Genomic DNA, 24,337 nt, shown 5'->3' on the forward strand with positions numbered 1-24,337 from the left:
TCGAGTCGAGTCGAATCGGGTGAAATTGTTTGAGTTAAATTAAACATATTAAATTAAAATCTTGTTACAGTATAACTAATTTAATATTAGAGTACATAAATTTGAAACCATATATATTTGAAAACCTTTTCAAATCAAAATAATAAAAGGATACTAGTATCATAAACTTGAATCATTAATAATTTTTATATATTTTTAGATTTTTTGAATTTTTAAAATATAAATTTTGAAATTTATATAAATATTTTGAATTTAAAAATTATTTTGAAGTTTTAAAATTATTTTGAATTATTTTGTAATTCTTGTTGAGAGAGAAATTAATTTACTCATTTTCAAACTTGATAGGGACCAAAAGAGTAATTATACCAATTTATTATTCGAGTTTCTACTCAAATTATTTATTTCATTTGATTTGAATAACTTGAATAACTTAATTTAATTAATTTAAAATTTAAAATTTTTTCGATTTTTTTAATTCCAATCAAAATTTTAATCACCGGGAAAAATTACAAGGGAGTGTCGTTTCCCTCTAAGAAAAAAAACCTTTTTTTTTTGAGGCAAAAGAAAGTTTAAAAAGCGCTAAAGAACAGGGGTGACGTGTACAACTGCCGCACAATTCCCCGCTTTCATTGAAGGGAGCGCTTTTAGGCTTTTCCGTTTCTTTGACGAAACGGTGTTTCCGTCGATCGAAGAATTCCGAGCCAAATCACTTTCACAAGCAAAACAAACAAAGAAGAAAAATAAAACAGGAAAATCATGTTTGTTCTTATCTTTACGCCTCTTCCTTAACTTTTTTTTCTTTTTCCTTTATCCATTTTCCTCAATTTACGTTTCAAATTCACGTAAAAAAATTTTAATCTTCTTTTTAAATGTTTTGTGTTATTTTGGTTTGAGCTTTGAAACATTTTTTGTTTGTCTAAATGTTGCAAATAAGTGGCATTGTTGAAAATGAATATTGCAAGGTTTGCGCGGAGGCTGTTGATCCTTTGATTTTGTGACTCGGTTGAGATTTTCTTTTTCAGATTTTGAGTGATTAAAGGAACATGGCTACCAAAAAGAATGAATCATCTCAGAAACAACAGGTTTTGATCAATCTATCTCGAATTTGTTTTTATTGCATTAAATTTCTAGCTCGTTTCTAGAAGCCTTTGATATTCAGAAGCAGAAAAAAAGAGAGAGGAAGAATTGCTTTTTTTTTTTTTAAATAATTTTGTGATCAGAAATTCCTAGCAAAAAGGAAGAGCCATTTCAAGTGAAACAGGTTTTGATGATTTTTTTTTTCATTTTTGTTGTGTTAGTTTTCTATTTGTTTTTAGAAGTGTGTGTGATGTTCAGAAAACAAAAAAGAAAAAAAAAATGTTGTGGTTTAATAGTAGGAGTTTTACATTGTTGTTTTTAATGTGGATTATTTTATTATTACTTTTCGGTTCTCATAATAGTTTTATGGAAAGTTTGGACTGAAATTCTGTTTAATTTCTCATTGTCTGCAGAGGATGGTTTTCAAAAAGGATGAGCCCTCTAAAAGACATCAGGTGTAAATCAGTCTTGCCTTCTTTTCTGATTATTTTGAAGTAAAGGATTTAAATATTCAGTGAACAAAAGGAAAAAGAAAAACTTAGATTCTGATTTTTGAAGGAGGTTTTGTGCTGAAAATCATTTTGTTTTCTCTCAAGGGAGATGCTGCAGTTGTGGCTTCTCCTGGTCCTCTTCCACAGGCTCCACCAACTCCAAAATCTCGTGTTAGAAACTCGGTAAACTTCTCTCTCTTTCTCCCTCTCTTTTAATCGTTTTGTAATATTCTAAATTTGAGTTGTTGATTGAATTCCATTAATCCCTATATTATCTTATTTGAATGTGAGTATCAGACATGCATACATGCCTTATTCGGGAATGTTCAATTTTTTTTCTAAGTTGTATTTGGAAAGCCGTATCTCTATACTCATGAACTCAAGGACACGGGTACTTCTAGAAAAAAATGATGAGCCATAGTAATATAGCTACATACATCTTTATCATCATCGAGGTCGTGTTTACAATCATTTTTGTCTACCATTTGTCTACATCTTATGTGATTTGGATTTCAATTAAACCTTTTGGACCATTTTATGGAAAGGTTTCCTATATAGCAGTTATTCTCGTTGGATAATATGAAGCATATTGTAGCTGTTACTGACCACAATAAGCTTAAATTTAAACTCTTAAGTTACCATGAGGAATTTGAATGCTAAAGAATGAATTGTTCTGTATTTTAAGTCCATTGCTAGATTTTACCTTCCTGAGACCATTGCTTACATTGTTCTGCATTCACTGTTTCTATTAAGCATGCAATTTATGAAGTTGTAGAAGTTAATGCTTTTTAAGGTTTAAAACTTCCTTGCAGGTTTTAAAGAGTGGGCCACTTTTTTTATCTACCAAAGGTTTGTTTATTTTGCTTGGTTTTATTACACTTCCCAATTTAATTCAGTTGCTCATTTGACTTTCATTTTGTGAATCACAGCTTGTACTCACATTTTACCAGAAAAATATACATTACGAGGTTCATGCTGAAAATCAGAGTCCTGGGGCTTGGATTCCTCTGGGTTATTTTTTTTATTGCCTTTTCCCTATTTTTCCTTTGATTACAGGAATTGGATGGACATCATGGAAGAAAAGGTGGTTTATTTTGACACAAACTTCGTTAGTTTTCTTCAAAAGTGATCCTGTAAGTATTTGGAACCTATCTGATTGTCAGCCTAAACATGATGTATGTGATTGTTCATCCGTTATTACATTGTTTTCTTGGCAGAATTTAATGATCCTAAACAAACTATAATACGACTTTAAAAATAAAAAAAATAAACAGTGAAGTGATACGAGGTCAATCAAAGTGATGTTGTTTTCCTCACTATAAGATTTTAAGGTCTTCATGGCCAGGGGCGATGCTTGTTTGTTACAATTGTCTTTTATGTTTACTAGTTCTCTCAATCAAAAAGGTGAGTGAAAATGCAAATTTTGTCTCAGATGCAGCGGTCTTGTTACTGGTTTTACAGTTTTTAGGTTGTCCGGACAAACAAATTTAAGCCCAAGGAAACTGGGAAACATGACAAAAAAATTAAGTAATTAGTATTGTTCTAAATCAAGGAGAAATGAATGTTCTAGAGTGACCCATTAGCAATCTGTAGAGATTTACTTATTTATTATAGTAAAAGTTGTTGTTTAGATTAAAAAAAGAGTGGGTTGTTAATAAACATTGCTTAATTTGACAACTGTGGTATTATAGTTTGATATCAGTCCATTCGCTGGTTCTTCGATTCTCCAGCAGAGTGACCCTTAAAGCGAGAGATGGACCCCCTATATGTAATTGGGTGAAACTTTATTTAGTTGCACTATAACACATATGGGGCCTGTTCTAAAGGGTGTGATATTTGGGAGCTTCATCTCAAAGAATAAAATAGAAAAATGATTTAATATTGCTTGGGTTGAGGAAAGGATTTGGGTTTGGATATTGGGGAAGAACTCCAGTGCGCAGTCCCTGAGGCAAAAGTAAAATTCTATATGGATTGATATTTATTGGTTAGATATTATTATCTTGGTGGTATCTTGTTCTCTTCTCTTCACATACCATGCCTGGATCATATCTTTTTCTCTTGCCGCATTTTTTATACTTAAGATTTTAAACAAGTAATGTGATATCATTTTACTTCTTAGAGTGCCATTCCTCAAAAGGAAAATGAAGTGAATTTAATTCTTGGTGGTATTGATCTCAACAATTCAGGCAGGTAGGCTTGCTTTTCTGAATAGATTGTCAGTTCTTAATCTTTTCTTCAAGTTGCAAATATTACAAAAGTTGAAAGTGTTACTAACTCATGGAACCTTTCAAAATTTCTAGTGTGGTTGTCAAAGCTGATAAAAAACTCTTAACTGTACTATTTCAAGATGGTCAAGATGGACGGACGTTCACACTTAAGGTGCTTCCTCCCTATTAACCATCTATATAATTCTCCCATGCTTATATCTTTTTCCGTTTTGTATCATATTTTCTACTAAATCGTTTAGCTGCAATGGGTTTTTAGATCCATGATTCTTTAGTTCTATATGTTCCTAAGTTTGATAAATAGTTGTTAGCTTTCTGTTTGAACAACATCAAACATTAAGATTCTGCCAAAATAGTAAAAGATCTTATATCCAAAGATGACCAGATGCATCTAACCAGCAATAAGTTTCATTGAAAAGCAGAACACCTTGTTACTGAGCAACTGATACCAGGTGTTACCAGAATGAAAATTTCATCCTTGGTGTCTAGTTTTTATTGAAGTTAATGTTTATTCCTAGCTGATAAGTGATAGCATTCTTTTATCCTGAGAAACATATTATTAAGGAATTGGTTTGGCCACATCACTGATTTTGAAGGCAGAAATACAGAGAGAAAACATCGATTATGTGTTTATCTGATATTATGGGAGAATTCAATGCTTAATCAAATTGAAAATCAGATGACATTATGGTTTCTTTTGTTGGTGTTGCAGGCTGAAAGTTCAGAGGATTTGTATGAGTGGAAGGCTGCATTTGAGAATGCCTTGTCACAAGCACCAAGTTCTCCTCATGTGTTGGGGAAAAATGACATCTTGGGGAATGAAAAAGCAAACGCAGTTAATGGTTCTAAGGACCCAGGTAAGGTTATGCAGCCATGTCTTCTTGACTGTGGTGAAACATTGCACTAATTTTTATTCTAGTTCGTAATTCTTATCTATACTCCTAATTAAAACACCAAAAATAGTGCATACTTTATAAGTTCATTTTTATGATGTAATATAAGCAGAAAACTTTATGCATGTTACAAATTGGGAGCCTTAGTTGTCTATTCCTCCTATTCTTGTTTCACTTTGCGCTCTTTTCTTCTTATTTTTCTTTATTTGTTCACTCTGTTATGTTTTTTTACAAGCCTGTTGAGTTCTTTCTTGAATGTTCCAAGTTACCAAATTTCTAACTTTGTGGGCTGTTTTGATTTATTTTTACTCATTTGAGGTATTGTTGCTTCTCTTTCTCTTTGTAGTGAACAATAAGCAGCCTGTGAGATCTACTGTCTTAGGCAAACCAATTTTACTTGCACTAGAAGATGTTGACGGAGCTCCAACATTTTTGGAGAAGGCTCTAAGATTTATAGAAGAGCATGGTGAGCTTTTTTTGTTAAATTAATTGTCATGGTCTCATTTAAGTATTATGCTAAAGTTTTAGTTGCATATGATGGGTAACTGACTAATCCTTATATAGACTAGTGAATCTATGCGCATGTATTTTTATTCACTCACCTTATTTGGATCATCAAAGAAGCAAGATAAAACATCAGTTGTTCACGCAAGTAACAACCCAAACAAAGAAAAAGGACACAATTCAAACCCCAAAGCTACAACAATTTCTAATTCCTTGGGGTGATGACTAATTTAGGGGAATTGTCAATCTTAAGCTAAACAAACTCCCTAATTAAAGTAACAATAAAATCAAGTCTGTTGAATACAACACTATGCTGATCCCCTTCTTTCTAAATAAAGGATATATGAGTTATCCGCACTAGTTTAAGAATATTGGTAGCTAGGGACTTGCGATCAAGATTATGGATGACCCATTGCAATTCAAAGGACTAGTCTCTGGTCCCTCTACGAATTCCAGACCCTTGGATGATGACATTCTGAAGTTGCTGTGAAACAAGAACAGAAGAAGAAAAGATGGCTGTGATCTTACATGCAAAGCCACATAACAAAAAATCAGTAGCAGTAACAAAAGAGCTGCTCCAAGAATATTATAGCATCTAAACTTCCCTTTATATTTTTTCATGAATTTTCTACGTTGTTCAGTGATTTAAGTAATTTGGTATTCATATTCTTTTGGCCTATTTTTTTATCATGTTAAAATTATTTAACAGGAACCAAAGCAGAAGGGGTCTTACGACTAGCTGCTGACGTTGAAGATGTTAAGTGTCGAATTCAGGAATATGAAAAGGGTTTGTTTAGACACACTCTGTCCTCGACTATCTTCATTGTTGTACTTTTATTTTTTTTATATTGGTTACAACTACCATAGCTGCTCAAGGCAAATAATGCTATCAACTAATGCTATCAATACTTGATGTGGAATTTCACATTCAATACCATAGCTTCATTGTTTTTTTCTTACAATTTCTGTGGATTTTCACATTCAATGCTTAATGTTCTAAGGCAAATAATGCTATCAACTACCTTTGTTAAACTTAAATTTTAATTATACATCCAAGGAATTGAATAGGGAAAGCAAAAAGCTAATGCTACTTTGAATTCAACATCACAGTACTTGTTCGGTCTTCTTGTAACTTTTTAGGTCATATTCTTTTATGCAGGAAAAACTGAGTTCTCTCCTGAGGAGGATCCACATGTCATTGCTGATTGTATCAAGGTATGCCTTATTAGTTTCCTCAGGATCTTTCATTAAGTTATAGCATATATTGGTCCTAAGAGTGTATAGTTTTCTTCATTCCATTTTCCAGTATGTCATTCGAGAGTTGCCATCATGTCCTGTCCCTGCTTCATGCTGCAATGCGCTACTAGAAGCATATCGTAAGTTTTCATTGAAGTGTTTTTTTTTCTCTATCTTACCTTGTAGTAAATTGAGTTCATAAAAACTTTACTAGAATTGGATTCTTGATGCTTCTAACTTTAATGTGAAATGTGTTGGATCATCCCTATTGGACTTCAATATGATGTGCTTTATTATTCAATAATCTAACTAAAATAGGAATTTCATCTTCTTACATTCCTGTTTTAAGCATCTATGGGTGAAGTTCTTGCATTCTCTATTCTCAATTGGTTAGCTCCCTAAGGGATGTAGTGGAATTGTCCAGGATCAAGAGCTCTATGACATCATGTGTCGGATGATTTACCTATCTGTATGAATTTTGGACATTTTCTTTTGTTGTTTTTGAACATCATAAAATAATTAGGAACTCTGGGTGGTGATAGAGTCAACACTATGCGTGAAGCAGTATTGGACGCGTTTCCTGAGCCAAACCGTCGCCTACTACAGAGGTAGTTGAATCATCACTTCACTCTTTGCCTTTCTAAGTAGTATGCTTTTCATGGTACAAGTTATATTTGACATGAAATTTGTATATTATTTCTTAAGCATTGTGGATTCAATGAAAAGAGAGTTGTAATCCCATTTGGTGGTTAAGATAAGAATATTTGTATATTACAGATGTAAATGATAGCTATCTCTTAACTTTCTAGTAGTTTTCAGTACTCAGTTGATTGTTGTTGAAAAACCATGGATGAAATACCTCTAGACTCCTTTTCTTCTTGTAGGTACATACATCTTGGAAAAATAATGGGATTCAATCTTACCTTCACAATTAAAAAACGACTTCCCAGTTTTTGCTGTCTTGGCTTCTACTTGCCTTTTTCCATACTTATCATTTTTATGTTACTTTCCTTCAGAATTCTAATGATGATGCGAGCTGTGGCTTCTAATAAAACTTTAAATCGGATGAGCTCTTCAGCTGTGGCAGCATGCATGGCACCCTTGATTCTTCGCCCCCTTGTATCTGGTGACTGTGAGATTGAAAACGATTTTAACGCGGGTGATGATAGTTCAATTCAACTGCTGCGAGCAGCTGCTGCAGCCAATCATGCTCAAGCCATTGTTATAACATTACTCGAAGAATATGATAAAATATTTGGGGTAAGCAATATTTCTTGTCTTCTTTTTCACAACTACTTTTGATATGACTTTGTGTAGTCACTGTACAGACAAGTATGTACTCAAAATTTATGAGCTGTAATGCTCTATCTTTAGCTCACAAGTGATATGTTCTATTTTCTATTTGTTCTTTCTGAGGAAACTTGATTATTAAGTCAAAATTTGTTTGTCCTTATGCGTATGTGCTATTATTGGTACAGAATCTAATGAATAAATTATGACTGTCAAACTGTGGAATTTGAGTATGAGTTATTGTATCCTTTTATTGATTCATCTATACTTCAACAATTAGTCTGCATTCTTTCTGAGAATGTAAGCAAATAAATGTGAGATCCATCATAGCTTAATTACTTGAATACTTAATTAACAAGGGTCTAGCTAATGTGTGCCTATATGCACTGGTTAAATGTAGTTAAATTACTAGTTAATGAAAGTTTTTTGCATTTAATGCACTGTTTTCACTAAATTCAATAGCAGAAAATGCATTAATTTCATAATTTTCCCTTAAATATCACCTTAATTTGTGCCATTAGATATTGATTAACGTTTTCCTACTAACAACATGCTTTCTTTTTCCAAGGTCCAATTTTTATTACTTTGCTTTGGATTTAGTTTTTAAATTATGATTATAGCTCAACATTTTGTTGGCAGGAAGGATATGTTCCCCCCAATTTATACTATGGAACGGAAGAGAGTGGAAGTGAAAGTGAAAGTGAAAGTGAAAGTGAAAGTGAAAGTGAAAGTGAAGAGGCAGCTGATGATGACTGTAATGATGCAACATCTGGGTCTAATGCATACTGCGATAGTGACTATGTAGCAAGTGGAACAGGCAGTAAGAGCGGTCACTCTATTAACAATGATCTGGATGACGATAAGGCTTGTTCCTCTACCTTCTTAGAATGGCATTTGGATTGTATTTTGTTCATAAACTTTAAAGATGGTGGAAGTAACAGACTTAATACACAAGTTGGAACAGTTAAAAGCTTTCACTGCCAAATTTCATTTACCTTTCTCTAATGCAAGAAATACGCTGAACTCATGGATTTTCGGATCTGTTTTCTCATACCACATACTTTAATGTTTTTGTAGTTTGTTATGCTCCCTCTGTCACCACCTAGCAACTCAAGGTTTATTTTATTTTCATCTCTTTATTTGTTTTCCCCTTAGCATGTACCTTCATAATTTGAACTTGATTTATTGCTGAGAAAGAATGCATTGCAATAAAATTTGTAGCATCATATATTGGAATCAAATATATAGTTCTCTCTCTTCACCTTATAGGAATAATGATTTGTTCTCCTTTGTTGTTTTTGATAGGTAAAGGCATTTTACTTTAGTATAGCCATATGTTGTTACATTCTGTGGTCCCTAGGTTTAGATTTTGAGAATCATTTTAGTTTAACATAAATAAGGTGAAAATAGAAATACATTAATAATGAAAAGATGACATACTATACACCTATATGAAATGAAAAATAAAATTGCAGGATTCTGATTATTTGAGCTCTAGTTCTGAGCCCTCTATAGCTGATGGTGATTTAAAAGCCACCAAGAAGCTTTCAAGTTCACTTCACTCTTCCCTGTCTGAAAATGATTTACAAAGGAGTGAGGATAATCAAAGTAACAAGAGTTCAGTAATAGAGGCCAATATGTTTGCTGAATTTGGCCATAGAGCTAAGCGTCCCACTGTTTGGGGATGGGCAATTGTAAGTGTTAATTTTCTTTATTTATAATGCATTCCATTTTGGCCTACTTCGTTTGACTTTCTCTCTTAGCTAATAAGTATTTCCAAGCATTCATTCTATTACTAACTTAGAATTTCTCAAGTTGGTCTATATGTTTATAATCTTGTAACAACTATTTGTTTAGTTTTTCTGGTTTGTTTGTCCAGGCAAAGAAGAAGCTTTCTATGGAACCTGTTCATTTTCCTTCTAAAGAAGAGTAAGTGATGTTCCCTTGATCTGTATAAAGAAGTTTTGCATACATTTTCCTGGATATTCTTGTGTATACCACAGAGGACCCAATACCCACTTAAAGTTCCAAGCACCTTTTAAAGTCTTCTTTTGTGCTTAAGATGAAGCAATCTATGCTTTGCATAACATAATTTTTTAAGCCAAAATGGAAAAGGCAACAATTTAGATTCAGAAATTTGTTATTTTAATAGATAATAACTCTATTTCTTTTACTTAATTTTGACCCAATTTAGGGCTGAAATAGAGAGGATCAAGGCTGAAAAATCTGACTTGGAAAGGGGACACACAGAAGAGGTTCAGCCAAATTCACCTTTTCTAATTATTATTATCTCAACTTGTTTGGAGATTTTTCATGACAAGTCATCTTTGCAGTACAGATTGAAGGTAATCTGGTTTATGGAGCCTGCTTGGAAAAGCAAAAGAAGACACTGCATGGGCATTGTCAAGCTCTTCAGAATGATGTATGTTTGCGAGGAGATTTATTTTTTTTCACTTTTGTTTCAGGAGTTATGTTAGGCTATGTATCTGAAACAGTAAAGATGCTTACTTTGATATTTAAAAAAGTATTAAAGGCAACATATTCCCTTAAGCATTTCTTTGTTTCCTCTTAAATATCAAATCTTTTGCGCATGGTTAAAACAAGCTCAAATTTTGGTGCATTTGAAGCATATAAGTCATCATTGTTTATTTTTTTCCTTGTGTTATCCATTACTTGCACAAAGATAATGAGTTTTATTGTTGATACTATGTTAGTCTTATGATAATAGTGCAGTCTTGATTTCCTCTTGATTGTACTTATAGGTGTCAAGACTAGAGGAAGAGTTGCATAGGGAAAGAGATAAGAGGACAGCTCTGGAAGCTGGACTTACCCCTTCTCAAGGAACTGTAACTCTCCCAAATACGGTTGATGAAAAGGTAGCCAATGGCTTACTCAGATTTAACTAGTATATCTAAATTTTTATTTTGCATCAATCTTTTTTTAACTTCTGATAATGATAAAGATAAAGGCAGATATTAAGGACATAGCTCAAGCAGAGGCAGACATAAACAATTTGAACAAAAAGGTTGATGAATTGTGGATGCAGCTGAATCAACTACTTGAGCAAAATTCTGTTTCCATGAATGATAGGTCCAATCGGCATCAACCAAATCATCAAGAAAAAAGGTAAGCTTTCTTTGGCTGTCTTGGAATATCATGATTGTTAGAAACTGAATGGGCAGGGGAAAAATGAAATATTAGTAAAGAATTTCTCACTTTTTTGATATATTTCATTAAGAAGAGTTGCAAACAATTGATACACCTCCAATCGGAAAAGAAAAAGAAACCAAATAACTCTATAATCCCTAATTATCAGCTGCTAATAATAAAAAAATCCCTATCATTTTGCCATGCACTACTATTAATTAGCTAACACTCTCAACTTGCAAACCAAATTATGATAAGTTCTTTTGTTGAATCCTTTGGTGAAGATATTAGCTAATTGTTTGTCAGATGTCACATGAACTAGTTTTAAAGGTCCAGTAGTCATTTTTTCTTTGATAAAATATTGATCAATCTCGATGTGTTACGTTCGATCATGTTGAATTAGATTTTGAGCAATACTAATGACTACTTTATTATCACAGTACAAGGATAATTTGTTTTCTTCTAATAATTTTAGTTTCTCCAGTAAGTTTTTTAACCACAATAGCTCACAAACTCCTTGAGCAATTGACTCTATATTTTGTCTTTGCACTTGATCAAGCAACCACACTTTGGTTTTTACTTTTCTAGGTGACTAAATTTCCTCTCACAAGGGTGTAATACTCAGGTGTATGTTAGAGTATACCCAAAGACCAATAATCAATTATATACTCGTTTTATCTTGTTTATTAATACAAGGCATTGCCATTATTATTTCAGTTTTTTTTTCTGTGTATATAAATAAATTGAATTGTAATAAAATCTTAAGAAAATATGATTATTCTTAAAAGGTCCTTAGTCAAAGTATTATTGTGGGCTTGGACAATAATAATGCTTTGAGACTAATGTAGTTGATTGATGACAAAGAATTGTCATTGACATAAGGATGTTAAAATTAATACATGAGTGTGTTAGAGAACATATTGGATTGACCCGTTATGAGTATATTTTTGGATTATTATGTAAGTCACAATATTACTCATAGTAATAATTATGTATATGATCCTCAAATTTTAGATCATCATTGTCCTAATATTGTGAGTCGATATTTTGATATAGTCAAAATGTCTACCGTAATAGGTTCTATTATAAATATTTATGTTGGATATATCACAATCCATGTAGTGAGATATGGTTGATCAAGATAGGATTTATCCCTCCTACATAATGGGAGTAATATTTTAGGCCTCTTGATGGAGTGACACTAGAAACGCTTGTTTATACTCGAAAAAGTTGATATAAGATATCACACTTATTTGTTTATTGTAGTCTGCTCAGAAAATCAAGAAATATGAGATTTAACTATACTAGTGTGACTATTCCATTACTTGTGTCCAATTTAGATATTAAGGATAAAATGATATAATACATGAAAAGATTATTACAGAAAGGTTATGTCGAATAATGACTTTTTCTAACTTAGGTGGCAATGTTGCTAGATGCCCTAATTGTTTATAATGTTAGAAAAGTTCTAGTATTACTACCAACATTACAATAGCCTACAGGGTCACAGCTTATAGTTGAAACGAACCGAATCCATTTTATTTAATTATCACATGAATTAAATTAATTATGAATTAATTTAATTTGATAGTTAAATATTAAACACATTTATGTACAAACTTGTTGTACACAAATAGAAAATATAGATATAGTTAATATATGAACTTGATTCATACAAAATATTAATTTTATATATTTTACCGAATTTATTAATATAAACAGTTAATTATAAAAACATAAAATTAATATTATTTTGGAAAAATATAATTAATATTTAACTCTATAGTTGAAACGAATCGAATCCAAATACATTTGGTATTTTATTTAGTTATCACATGAATTAAATTAATTGTTGAATTAATTTAATTTGATAGTTAAATATTAAACACATTTTATGTACAAACTTGTTGTACACAAATAGAGAATATAGATATAATTAATATATGAACTTGATTCATACAAAATATTAATTTTATATATTTTACTGAATTTATTAATATAAGCAGTTAATTATAAAAATGAAAATTAATATTCTTTTGGAAAGAATATAATTAATATTTGAATTTGATTCATACAAAATATTAATTGTATATATTTTATCAATTTATTAATATAAACAGTTATATTAATTAATTTCGGTTAAAATATAAAAGATATGAAAATTAATATTTTAGAAAAATATAATTCATTTTTTAACTTTCCATTAATAAGGAATAGTTTTATATTCTTTTGGAAAGAATATAATTCTTCTCTCTAACTTTTCATTTGCATTCTCTATTAATAAGAGAATAATCCTGATTTTTCTTTTTAATATGTGATATTAAAGAGAATAAAATGATAATAATCCCTTAGTGTGTTAAGGTTACCAACTTAATAATTTAAAAGGTCTAGTAACCGTTTTTAATTTTCTCTGAAATGCTCAAGAGAAAGTGGTTGCTCGTTTTTGACGGGGTGGATTACGTAGAGGTCGGGACATTTTCGTTGTGGCTTGGAATCGACATCGAATTTGCAGCGTCTTTTCAACGTTTTCAGTAAAGAAGGTATATTTTTAACCCTATTTCAACCCGATTTGTTTCTCGTACATGGATTTTTGACTGTGAATCGTCGGAATATTTTTTCCGCAACGCCATGGGGCGTAACGGCGGTCCCAACAGTGTATACCTCTTATCATCCAAAGAACTTGCCCAATATGCATTTGTAAAGACTTCTATATGATGATCATGTTTAGAAAAAGAAAACCTTTTCCTAGTGCAAGCTTTAGATAGTGCAAAATGCATAAAGCAGCCTATGTGTGAGATTCTCTAGGATCATGCATGAACTGACTTACCAAGCTAACTGCATATGCTATGTCCAATCTAATGTGCTAGGAATAAGTTAGTCCCTCTATCAATCTTTGATATCTCTCCTTATTCACTGACTCTCCAATCTCTGTTCGCAGCTTATGATTCCTCTCAATAGGTGATTTTGTTGGTTTACACCCATCATACTAATTTTCGTCCAAAGATCTAGATTACATTTTTCCCTGAGAAATGAAGATTCCCTTTGATTTGGCAACTTCAATTGCCAGAAAGTATTTCTACTTTTCAAGATATTTAGTTTCAAATTTCATAGCCAACAGTCTCTTTAGTCAAGACATTTCTTCTCTATCATCACTGGTCATTACAGCGTCCTCAACATATACTATAAGAAGAGTGATTTCTCCCTTGTGATGTTGTGTGAAAAGACAATGATTAGCATTGTTTTGTTGATAGCCAAAAGAGATAATGGCTTTGTTGAATCTGTCAAACCATGCTTTGGGAGACTATTTGAACCCGTGCAAAGCTTTCTTTAATCTACACATTTTCCCTTGTGTATTTCTATTATCAAATTCTAGAAGAACTTTCATGTAAACTTATTCGTCCAAGTCTCCATGTAGAAATACATTTTTTTTACATCTAATTGTTGCAGTTCCTAGTCAAGGTTGGCTGCATAGGACAACAAAATTATGATTTTATTCATCTTAGCAACAGGTGCAAATGTTTTCTGATAGTTCACTCCATAAGTTGGATTGAACCCTTGAACAACCAATCTGACTTTGAACTTTTCAAGCAAACCATCAACATTGTGTTTTATAGTGAAAACTCGTTTACAACCAATCAACGTCTTTCTTGATGGTGGAATGACTAGTTCCCAAGTATCATTTTTTGCCAAAGCTTTCATCTCCATAGTCATAGCTTCCTTCCATCTTGGATTATTTAAAGCTTTCTTCTAATCTCATGGAACATACATAAAGGACAGAGACAAGACAAAGGCTTTATAGGAAGAGGACAATGAGCCATAGGAAATAAAGTTAGATTTACGATGTTTAGTGCAAGAGTCGACACCTTTTCTTTGAGCTATGGGTAAATCTAAATCATTGGTAGCATTAGATGACTCATCGAGAGAGGAAAATTCTTAGCGTTGAGTAGGATGCATGATTACTTTTTCTAGCTTCTTTCTCCTTGAGTAAGTTCTCAAATCTAGTCTATCCAAGCGCCCATAATCTCCCCTTGAACATGTTCTCTCTTTTAATGAAACCTTCCAAAGTAACAAAACTAGACATCATGGGCATCATCTCTTCTTTTTCATTCTCCTCCTGAGGAGGTGATTGGTTTATGCCAAAATAAAGTTAGTCTTATTTGAAAGTAATGTCCAAGTTGACAAAGTATCTTTTGGATGGAGGATGATAACACTTGTAACCCTTTTGTGTAAGAGAATACTCGAAAAATATACATTTTAGGACTCATAGATCCAACTTTTTGACATTTTGAGTGTGAACAAAGCAAACCCACAAAAACCTTTGGAGGAACAATATAATCCCTTTTTCCTTAAAAACTTCTAAGGGACTTTTAAAACCAAGTGTTTTTGGTGACGTTTTGTTGATTAGATGTGGCAGATAGAATTACATCTCCTAGCAAGGTTTTGAAAGATTCATTGTGAATATCAAAGAGTAGACAACTTCTAACAAATTCGTGTTCATTTGTTTTTGCCACTCCATTTTGCGTACTAGTGCCAGGGAAAGTACTTTGGTGGATAATTCCTTAAGATTGCAAATAATCATTAAAGTTGTATTTTGTGCCATTATCTGTTCTCAAAATTTTCACATTAACGTCAAATTGAGTATTAATTATCTTCCGAAAAGATTGGGAACAAGAAAGAATATTTTATCTTATTAGATACACTGACTTTAGCCTAGGTAATGAGATAATTCAACTAGAACATCAGAGTGAATTATTATAAAAAGAATAGTACTTCTATCATTCTACAAAGGGTAAGATTCTTTGGTTTGTTTAGCATATTCACATGCATCACAAACCAATGAATCAAACTGAATTCTTGAAAACAAACTAGTATATGGTTTTTCTAGAGCATAAAAAGATGGATGCTCTAACCGTCTATGCCACTGTGTTATTTCTTGTTTAGCATCTTTATTTTTGCTAAAAAGGGCATGACACTGAACAGAGTCTTGATTCTCCTCCAACATTTATAAGCTATCATGCACTCTACCAATGCCAATCCTCTTCCCCGTTTAAAGGTCATAAAAGACACAATGATCAGAGGAAAATTCAATTTAGAGTTTTATTAATGGCACTAACTGATAAGAGGTTGACAGGAAACTTAGGAACATTAAGCATAGAAGATAGTGAAATATTGAGAATATAGTTAAGAGAACCAGATCCATCTATGAAGGTAAGTAACCATTTGCTATTTGGACACTATCTTTTATTTAGCATGGAGAGTAGTTAAAAAGGTTTTTTCGCTCTAGAATCAATGATCCATGCTTTAGCATCAATGTGGACATTAAAAGCACTACCTGTCTACAAAAATAAATGAACTAACTGCAGCAGTCCTTTTATTTGTCATTGCCATTTTAAGAAAGGCAAAGAAAAATATCCAAGCAACAAAAGGGGTTTTTCCGCAACAAATTAAGGAATGAACAGTACCCCAAAATCAATAAACAATACTCAAAAAAAAGAGAAAAATAATATCCAAATAGCCGATAAGCAATCCCTTTTATCCACACCAAACAAGGTCAATAAAAGCAAAGGGAGGCCAAAAATACTCCAATAAGGCCAATAGAGATGATTGGAAGTCCAAATTCTGGCGGTGTAACTTGCGCCGACACGTAGAGAGGTGCACAGAAGACATTGGTGGCACGTAAGACTCACGTGCTTACTGTACGGTTTTCAGACTTGCAGGGTAGGTTGGCAATGGTGCTGTGACTCTAATGGTGTGTTCGATGAGGTAAGTAGACAAGCTTAGGTGTGAGTACCAAATTTTCGGAAACTTGAAAAATTTTTCATAAATCTAGTATTTTAGCTTTGATAACATGTTAGAATCTGAATGGGCAGTAGAAAAAATTGAAAGATTAGTAAAGAATTTCTCATATTGTAATGAATTCATTGAGAAGAGTTGCAAGCAATTTGTACACCTTCAATTGGAAAAGAAGAGCAAACTAAATAACTCTATAATCCTTAATTATTAGCGGTTAATAATAAAAAATCCCTATAATTTTGCTATGCAGTACTGTATGATACTTGTATAAAACATTTGTTTACCGCCTCTTTATGAGTTGAATACTTGTCATCCTTGCGGTGGTTTAAATTTGCTTACATTGAAATACATCTGGAGTCTGGCAAATGTTAACTCGCCAACTATTCATGCTTCAAATAATATCATCCTCTTTAGATGCATGTATATATATTTTCAATTTTTATTTCTCTTTTTTGAATATACATTCATAACACTCTAGAATAACGTATTTTTATGTATTAATTATGTATTTATTCTGAGTATGATCCTGTTAATTTGAGCTATTTATGATCTTTCATCTCATAGGGACTAAATTTGAGGCAAAAGCAAAATTAAGGGCCAAAAGCGTGAATTTAGAGATAAAATGGGCCAATGTGCGACACAAGGAAAAGTTGGTGCCAAAAGTGCAAGCATGGAGGACACAAAGGTTGAAATGCAAAAAGAAAAGATTTTATTCTATTAAACTCTATTTTAATTATATTAGGATAATTAATATTGAGATAATTATTAAGGATTATTTTTAGGATTTTATTTTATCTTTATTTATCTTCAATTAAATGTATTTATCTTTTAGAAATTTAAGTAGGATTAGAATATCTCCCCTAGCACTATAAATAGGGGGTGAAGTGACTCAGGAGGCCATCTTATATTTTTCTGTAAACACTCTCTCCCCAAAAGTTTAGGCTTTTGTTCTTATCATATTTCTTTTTAATAAAATCTTTCTTTTTATTTATTTTTTTCTACCACAACCATGAGCCACTAAACACATCTAGCCGAAGGTTGTCAAAAATCCCCAAAAGAGTTTTTGAGGCTTAGAATCCGTATTTAGCCTTCTCAACGAGTATTCATTGTTTCTCCGCACTACAGGGCTGACGTTTTCGTCCATGTCCCTTAAGAAGTAAGCTTTTCAACGTATGCAAAGGCGGTCGCTTTATATGTTTTGGGAAGGTTGCACAGTCGGTTCGTTAGCTTACTGCGTCAGAGGTTGGCGAGCCAAAGAGACAAAATGGCGTGGGATTCGTCATTGAGAAACGTTGATCTAGCATAAGACGATTCCACAGAAGCAATAATTGGCTAGAGTAAGGTTCCACCATATCGTAAGTCTAAATCATTGGAGCTGGTGGTCGTAGGCGTCCTATTCCACTATAACTGGCTTATTCGATTTGGGAAGGATCATTTAAAAGCCGAGGATTGAACCCAAGGTGGAACGAGACAACTGGAGGCTGAAATCTCCCATAAGAATTTCTTTTCTCTCAACTCTATTTTTAATTTCTCTAATTTTTGATTCCATATTCTTAAATTTGTTTTTATTTTATTTTTCGTTTTCAAATCCAAACATTTAATTCTATTATTTTTTTATTTTATTTTTTTCAGGCACTCAAGTTTTCTTGGGTAAGATTCTGCCTAGGATTTCACGGAACAAGATATTTTGCAAGTCCAGTCCCTGAGGATTTGACTCTACTTCCCTTTTATTATTCTTTTTCATTATTTATTAGGGATAGGATATTTTTGGTGCTTTCAACGACCGCATCAAATTTTGGCGCCGTTGCCGGGGACTGGCAACGTACTAATCTGGTTTTTTTGTTTCTTATGACCAGATCTGCTCCAGGTACTCTTGCGTTCGATTCAGAAATTGAGAAGACTGCTAGAGCCAATCGCAAGGAGACAAAGTTACGGAAAAAGCAACCAGTGGTGGTTGGAACTCAAAGTAACCCACCGCCAGAAATCGAAGTCGACGACGAAGCTGAGTCTAGGGTTAACGAAAATCCTACTCTAACACTTGAAAGCGAAAAGGTAAGAGTCGACTCACCAGAAGAAGTGCTTAACGCTAGGGTTAACGAAAACCCAAATCTAGCACACCAACAAATAGCTTAAACGATTTAGCAACTGGCTGAAGCTCCGACAGAACAACCGCCATTGTGCATCGCGTTTCCTACTATGGATACTAATTTTGAGTTGAAATCAAGTTTAATCCAATTACTACCAACTTATCGTAGGTTGCAAAATGAAAATCCTCACAAACATCTGAAAGAATTTCATATGGTTTGTCTTAGCATGAAACCTCAGGGGGTAACTGAGGATCAGATTAAATTGCGTGCTTTTCCTTTCTCCCTAGCAGATTCCACTAAAGAATGATTATTTTATTTACCCCCTGGATCTATTACAACTTGGGCTGATCTATCTCGCTTATTTTTGAACAGATTTTTTCCTGCATCTCGAGCAGCTGGGCTAAGAAGAGAGATCGTTGGAATAAGGCAAAAAGAAGCTGAGTCCCTTTACGATTATTGGGAACGGTTTAAGAAGTTCTGTGCAAGCTGTCCATAACATGGTATAACGGAGCAATCTCTCCTCCCATACTTTTACGAAGGTTTGAAGCCCATGGAGATGAATATGGTAGACGCTGCTAGTGGAGGAGCATTGGTCAACATGACTCCCCAACAAGTGAGAGACTTGATCTCCATGATGGCTGCAAATTCTCAGCAGTTTCGAGCTAATACTGAACCCCTAGAAGGGTTCACCAGCTAAGTAATTCAGCCTTAGAGGATAAAGTTGATAGACTGTCTAATATGATGAACTCTCTTATTGCAGAAAAAGTGAAGACAACTCGATTATGCGGAATATGTGCTACACCTGATCATGCAACTGATGCATGTCCCAATTTGTATGATGATACCACGGCCCATCTGGATGCTGTGGGAAATTTTCCTGGGCCACCACAAAGGCAGTACGACCCCTATGCTAATACCTACAACCCAGGACCATCCTATCTTAAGTTATGGGGCCAATCCACGAAATAACCAACCATACCATAATCGATTTTCGCAACAACTGCAAGGTTCAGGTAATTTTCTAGAAACCATGGTCAATAAGTTAACAGCTAATGTTCTTGATTTTCAGCAGCAAACTCTTAATTTCCAAAAAGAGATGAAGATTTCCAACAGAAAACTGAGGCGTCCATCAGAGAGTTGACCACATCGATCGAGAAATTGACCTATCAAGGGAAGCTGCCATCACAAACATAACCAAACCCTAGACAAAATGCAAATGCAGTGACGTTGCGAAGCGGAAAGGTACTGGAACCAATTCCTGATAGGAATCTTGTCCAAGAAATTGCCCAGGAAAAACTCGAGAAAGACGAATAGGTCCGACCAAAGCCTCTATTGCCTAAAATTCAACCTCCATTTCCAGAACGATTCAATCAGTGTCGAAGAGGTAAAGAGGATAAGGAAATCCTCGAAACATTTAGGAATGTTAAGATCAATATTCCGCTATTGGACGCCATCAAGCAAATACTGCGGTATGCTAAATTTCTTAAAGAGCTTTGCACCACCAAGCGAAAATTAACAGGTAATGAAAGGGTGAATGTTGGTGAGAATGTATTCGCAGTGTTACAGCGAAAAATGCCGGCAAAATGCAAGGATAGGGACATGTTTGCAATACCATGCAAAATAGGCCATCTGGGAATTAAGAAGGCTATGTGTGATCTAGGGGCTTCTATAAATGTAATGCCGTATTCTATTTATGAATCACTTAACGCAGGTTTTTTGACAAAAATAGGTGTTATAATTCAATTGGCGGACAGGTCTGTTGTGTATTCAGAAGGAGTCCTTGAGGATGTTCTGGTAAAAGTTAACGAGCTTATTTTCCCTGCAGATTTTTATGTGATCAAAATGGAGGAGGATAGCACTCCTGGATCTTCAGATCTCCTACTGGGTCGACCGTTCCTTAGTACAGCTAATACTAAAATTGATGTTCAAAGTGGAACTCTCACGATGGAGTTTGATGGGGAGATCGTAAAGTTTAATGTCTACGACGCCATTAGCCATCCAAGCAAAATCTTGAGCGTAAATTGTATCGACATAATTGACTCTTTGGTGGAAGAGAATTTTGAGTCAATTTATGGAGATAATTCTGAACTTAATGAATTTGAATTTGTTAATGAGTTATTATCTCCAAATACTAAACTGCTACATTCTGTTATACAGGCACCAGAGTTAGAGTTAGAACCCCCAGGAAAGGCTAGGAAATTGACATCTAAGAGATAGAAGAAATTCGCAATGATGCCTACGAGAATGCTCACATTTATAAAGACAAGACAAAGTTGTTTCACGATAAGAGAATAGTTCAGAAGCATTTTTCGGTAGGACAAAAAATTTTACTTTATAACTCCGTGTTCCCAAGTAAGCTTCGATCACGATGGTAAAGACCTTTTATTGTTACTAAAGTGTTCACACATGAAGCGGTTGAAATAGAGAGTGAAGAATCTGGAAAGCGGTTTGTAGTTAATGGCCAGCGGTTGAAGCCGTTTTATAAGAATTTTCAAGCTCACACGGTAAAGAAATCCATTTGGAACCACCATAGAACCAATAACGGCGTCGAGCTAACGACGTTAAACAAGCGTTTGTTGGAAGACAACCCAATTTTTATTTTTTATTTTTATTTTTTAACTTTATTTATTACTTTATTTTATTTTGTTTTACTTATTTGGATATTAATAAATTTTTCTTATTTTGCTTAGATAAAACAGAGCGAAAATGCGAAGAAAACCGTTAAGCAACGCTTAGAGAGCATTAAGGCCTGACTTGAAACCTTTGGCCAGCAACTGACCAAGCTCATTGCCATCATTTGCGATCGACAGTAACAACACGGGGAGTTTTTGTAAACTTTTATACCTATTTATTTCTTTTCGTCCACATTGAGGACAATGTGCTTTCAGTAGGGGAGGTACTCTTCGTTATTACTATCATTTTCTACTGTGATTTTGGTTATTGTTGCTGCTTGAGGCTTTATTTTGTCCATATTTATTTTTTTGGAATCTCTTGCCTCTTTTCATGCCCAAGATTTTTACCAAGAATTGCCTACTGTTTGACCTACAAGCATGATTCTTGTTTTCTAAGAAAATTACGAATTTTCCATAATTGATGCCATCTCCACTGTTTTATTCTTATTAGGCTAAAAATAATTGTGATTTATAGAGTTAACTTTATCTTACTTTTCGTAAAATTGATCAAGTTTAATACAAAGTGGACACTTAATATGTTTGCATGCTAAAATATGTTGATGATTATTAAGGTAATTACTGAAACTTATTTTTGACACTTGATTATTATTTTTTCTCTAAAGTCTTCACAAAAAAAAGTTATTATTAAAATGTCGTTTAATGTTTCCGTGGTTATGAGTGCAGCTTAAAAACGTGACTAACTAAGTAATCGGGGTAGGGTGCTTGGGTTGTCATCCTATTTCGCGTCAAAAGGTTGTGTGACGTGTTAGGTAAAACTCCGCTAACCGGAATTAATTTTTAAGAACATGTTGGGCTGAGTAATCGGGGTGGGGTGCTTGGTTGTCATCTCTCTTCGCGTCAAAAGGTTCGATGTGTTCTTAAGAAAAATTATAATAAATTAGAGTCTGTCAATGAGTAACTTAGGAGTGGGGTGCTCTTTGTCATCTCTCTTCGCGTCAAAAGGTTCAGTATATTCCTAAAGCATAGTAAATAAAAAAAGAAGAAGAAAAAATTATAATAATTTGGGGACTAAAGGAGGAAGCAAATAGGGTGTCTTGGTAGGTTTGGTAATTTACCTAATTTTCATTAAATAATTTAAGTCGATTCTAATTTTTGTGTGTATTAATTGGAAAACTTTTTCTGTTTTACTTAAAGCAAGCTCATGATTTTCTTTATTTTTCATATGCATTTTTACTGATTTTTATAAAATTTTGGAGTGATATTTCTTTTATGGCAGAATCTAACTTTCACAGTAAATAGGAACCATACTTGATGGCAAGCATGGGCTAAGTAGGGGGATTTGATAACACTTTAGAATAACGTATTTTTATGTATTAATTATGTATTTATTCTGAGTATGATCCTGCTAATTTGAGCTATTTATGATCTTTTATCTCATAGAGACTAAATTTGAGGCAAAAGTAAAATTAAGGGCCAAAAGCGTGAATTTAGAGATAAAATGGACCAATGTGCGACACAAGGAAAAGTTGGTGCCAAAAGTGCAAGCATGGAGGACACAATGGTTGAAATGCAAAAAGAAGAGATTTTATTCTATTAAACTCTATTTTAATTATATTAGGATAATTAATATTGAGATAATTATTACGGATTATTTTTAGGATTTTATTTTATCTTTATTTATCTTCAATTAAATGTATTTATCTTTTAGGAATTTAAGTAGGATTAGAATATCTCCCCTAGCACTATAAATAGGGGGTGAAGTGACTCAGGAGGCCATCTTATATTTTTCTGTAAACACTCTCTCCCCAAAAGTTTAGGCTTTTGTTCTTCTTATATTTCTTTTTAATAAAATCTTTATTTTTATTTATTTTTTTCTACCACAACCATGAGCCACTAAACACATCTAGCCGAAGGTTGTCAAAAATCCACAAAAGAGTTCTTGAGGCTTAAAATCTGTACTTAGCCTTCTCAACGAGTATTCATCGTTTCTCCGCACTACGGGGCTGACGTTTCCGTCCATGTCCCTTAAGAAGTAAGCTTTTCAACGTATGCAAAGGCGGCCGCTTTGTATGTTTTGGGAAGGTTGCATAGTCGGTTCGTTAGCTTACTGCGTCAGAGGTTGGCGAGCCCAAGAGACAAAATGGAGCGGGATTCTCCATTGAGAAGCATTGATCTAGCATAAGACGATCCCACAGAAGCGATTATTGGCTAGAGTCAGGTTCTACCACATCGTAAGTCTAAATCATTGGAGCTGGTGGTCGTAGGCGTCCTCTTCCACTATAACTGGTTGATTTGGTTTGGGAAAGATCATCTAAAAGCCGAGGATTGAACCCAAGGCGGAACGAGACAACTGGAGGTTGAAATCTCCCATAAGAATTTCCTTTATCTCAACTCTATTTTTAATTTCTCTAATTTTCGATTCAATATTCGTAAATTTGTTTTTATTTTATTTTTCGTTTTCAAATCCAAACATTTAATTTTATTATTTTATTTTTTTCAGGCACGCAAGTTTTCTTGGGCAAGATTTTGCCTAAGATTTCACGGAACAAGATATTTTGCAAGTCCAGTCCCTGAGGATTTGACTCTACTTCCCTTTTACTATTCTTTTTCATTATTTATTAGGGATATGATATTTTTGGTGCTTTTAACGACCGTATCATACATGTTTGTTTGACTCTTAATATAGGAAGGATAAGCCAAAGGATATTGAAGCTACTTTTAAAAAGTCAGGAAGCAAGGTAAACTCATGTTTATTTAACGCACCATGAGATTCTCTAGTTTTCTTAGAAATTGTATGGAATCAGTTCATTTTCCTTAAAATCCATCCCTACCTTATTCTTGAATTAGTAAGTGTTTTTACTTGTTAGCATGGAATAATATTAGTTGGGAAATTCAGCTTTCCTAAAAGTCATTTGAAGATAAATTCCAAAAAACAATCAAATGGCGATTAGACCACTGCTA

At 33.5% G+C, this 24,337-nt stretch overlaps 1 protein-coding gene across 4 annotated transcripts; it reads left to right on the plus strand.

Moving 5' to 3' along the window:
• The first annotated feature begins 592 nt into the window (after positions 1-592).
• On the plus strand, positions 593-20,064 carry LOC105797242 (rho GTPase-activating protein REN1). Of its 4 annotated transcripts, XR_008194294.1 has the most exons (27): positions 593-758; positions 1,023-1,082; positions 1,491-1,532; positions 1,674-1,751; positions 2,381-2,417; positions 2,498-2,536; positions 2,625-2,701; positions 3,688-3,758; positions 3,869-3,947; positions 4,506-4,650; positions 5,033-5,152; positions 5,900-5,977; positions 6,350-6,405; positions 6,497-6,566; positions 6,950-7,034; positions 7,443-7,686; positions 8,356-8,580; positions 9,192-9,410; positions 9,596-9,645; positions 9,911-9,971; positions 10,055-10,138; positions 10,479-10,592; positions 10,679-10,842; positions 13,288-13,403; positions 17,221-17,341; positions 17,782-18,708; positions 19,116-20,064. XR_008194294.1 is itself a non-coding variant. In XM_012627191.2 (24 exons), the coding sequence occupies exons 2-24, from the start codon at positions 1,044-1,046 to the stop codon at positions 17,225-17,227; spliced, it is 2,184 nt and encodes a 727-aa protein (XP_012482645.1). In that variant the 5' UTR covers positions 593-758; positions 1,023-1,043; the 3' UTR covers positions 17,228-17,647. The 4 variants fall into 4 exon arrangements, 1 of the variants encoding a protein (XP_012482645.1); XR_008194293.1 differs by lacking the exons at positions 17,782-18,708; positions 19,116-20,064 and having other exon boundaries at positions 17,221-17,647; XM_012627191.2 differs by lacking the exons at positions 13,288-13,403; positions 17,782-18,708; positions 19,116-20,064 and having other exon boundaries at positions 17,221-17,647.
• The last annotated feature ends 4,273 nt before the right edge of the window (positions 20,065-24,337 follow it).

Source organism: Gossypium raimondii, chromosome 3 (assembly GCF_025698545.1).
Source record: "Gossypium raimondii isolate GPD5lz chromosome 3, ASM2569854v1, whole genome shotgun sequence".
In the NCBI taxonomy this organism is placed as follows: Eukaryota; Viridiplantae; Streptophyta; class Magnoliopsida; order Malvales; family Malvaceae; genus Gossypium; species Gossypium raimondii.

What these genes read in the sequence shown, in the direction of transcription:
- LOC105797242 (XM_012627191.2), top strand. Translation starts at nt 1,044, where the DNA reads ATGGCTACCAAAAAGAATGAATCATCTCAGAAACAACAG. An exon ending in AGCCCTCTAAAAGACATCAG is followed by an intron (nt 1,533 to 1,673) that starts GTGTAAATCAGT and finishes TTTTCTCTCAAG; the next exon opens with GGAGATGCTGCAGTTGTGGC. An exon ending in AATCTCGTGTTAGAAACTCG is followed by an intron (nt 1,752 to 2,380) that starts GTAAACTTCTCT and finishes ACTTCCTTGCAG; the next exon opens with GTTTTAAAGAGTGGGCCACT.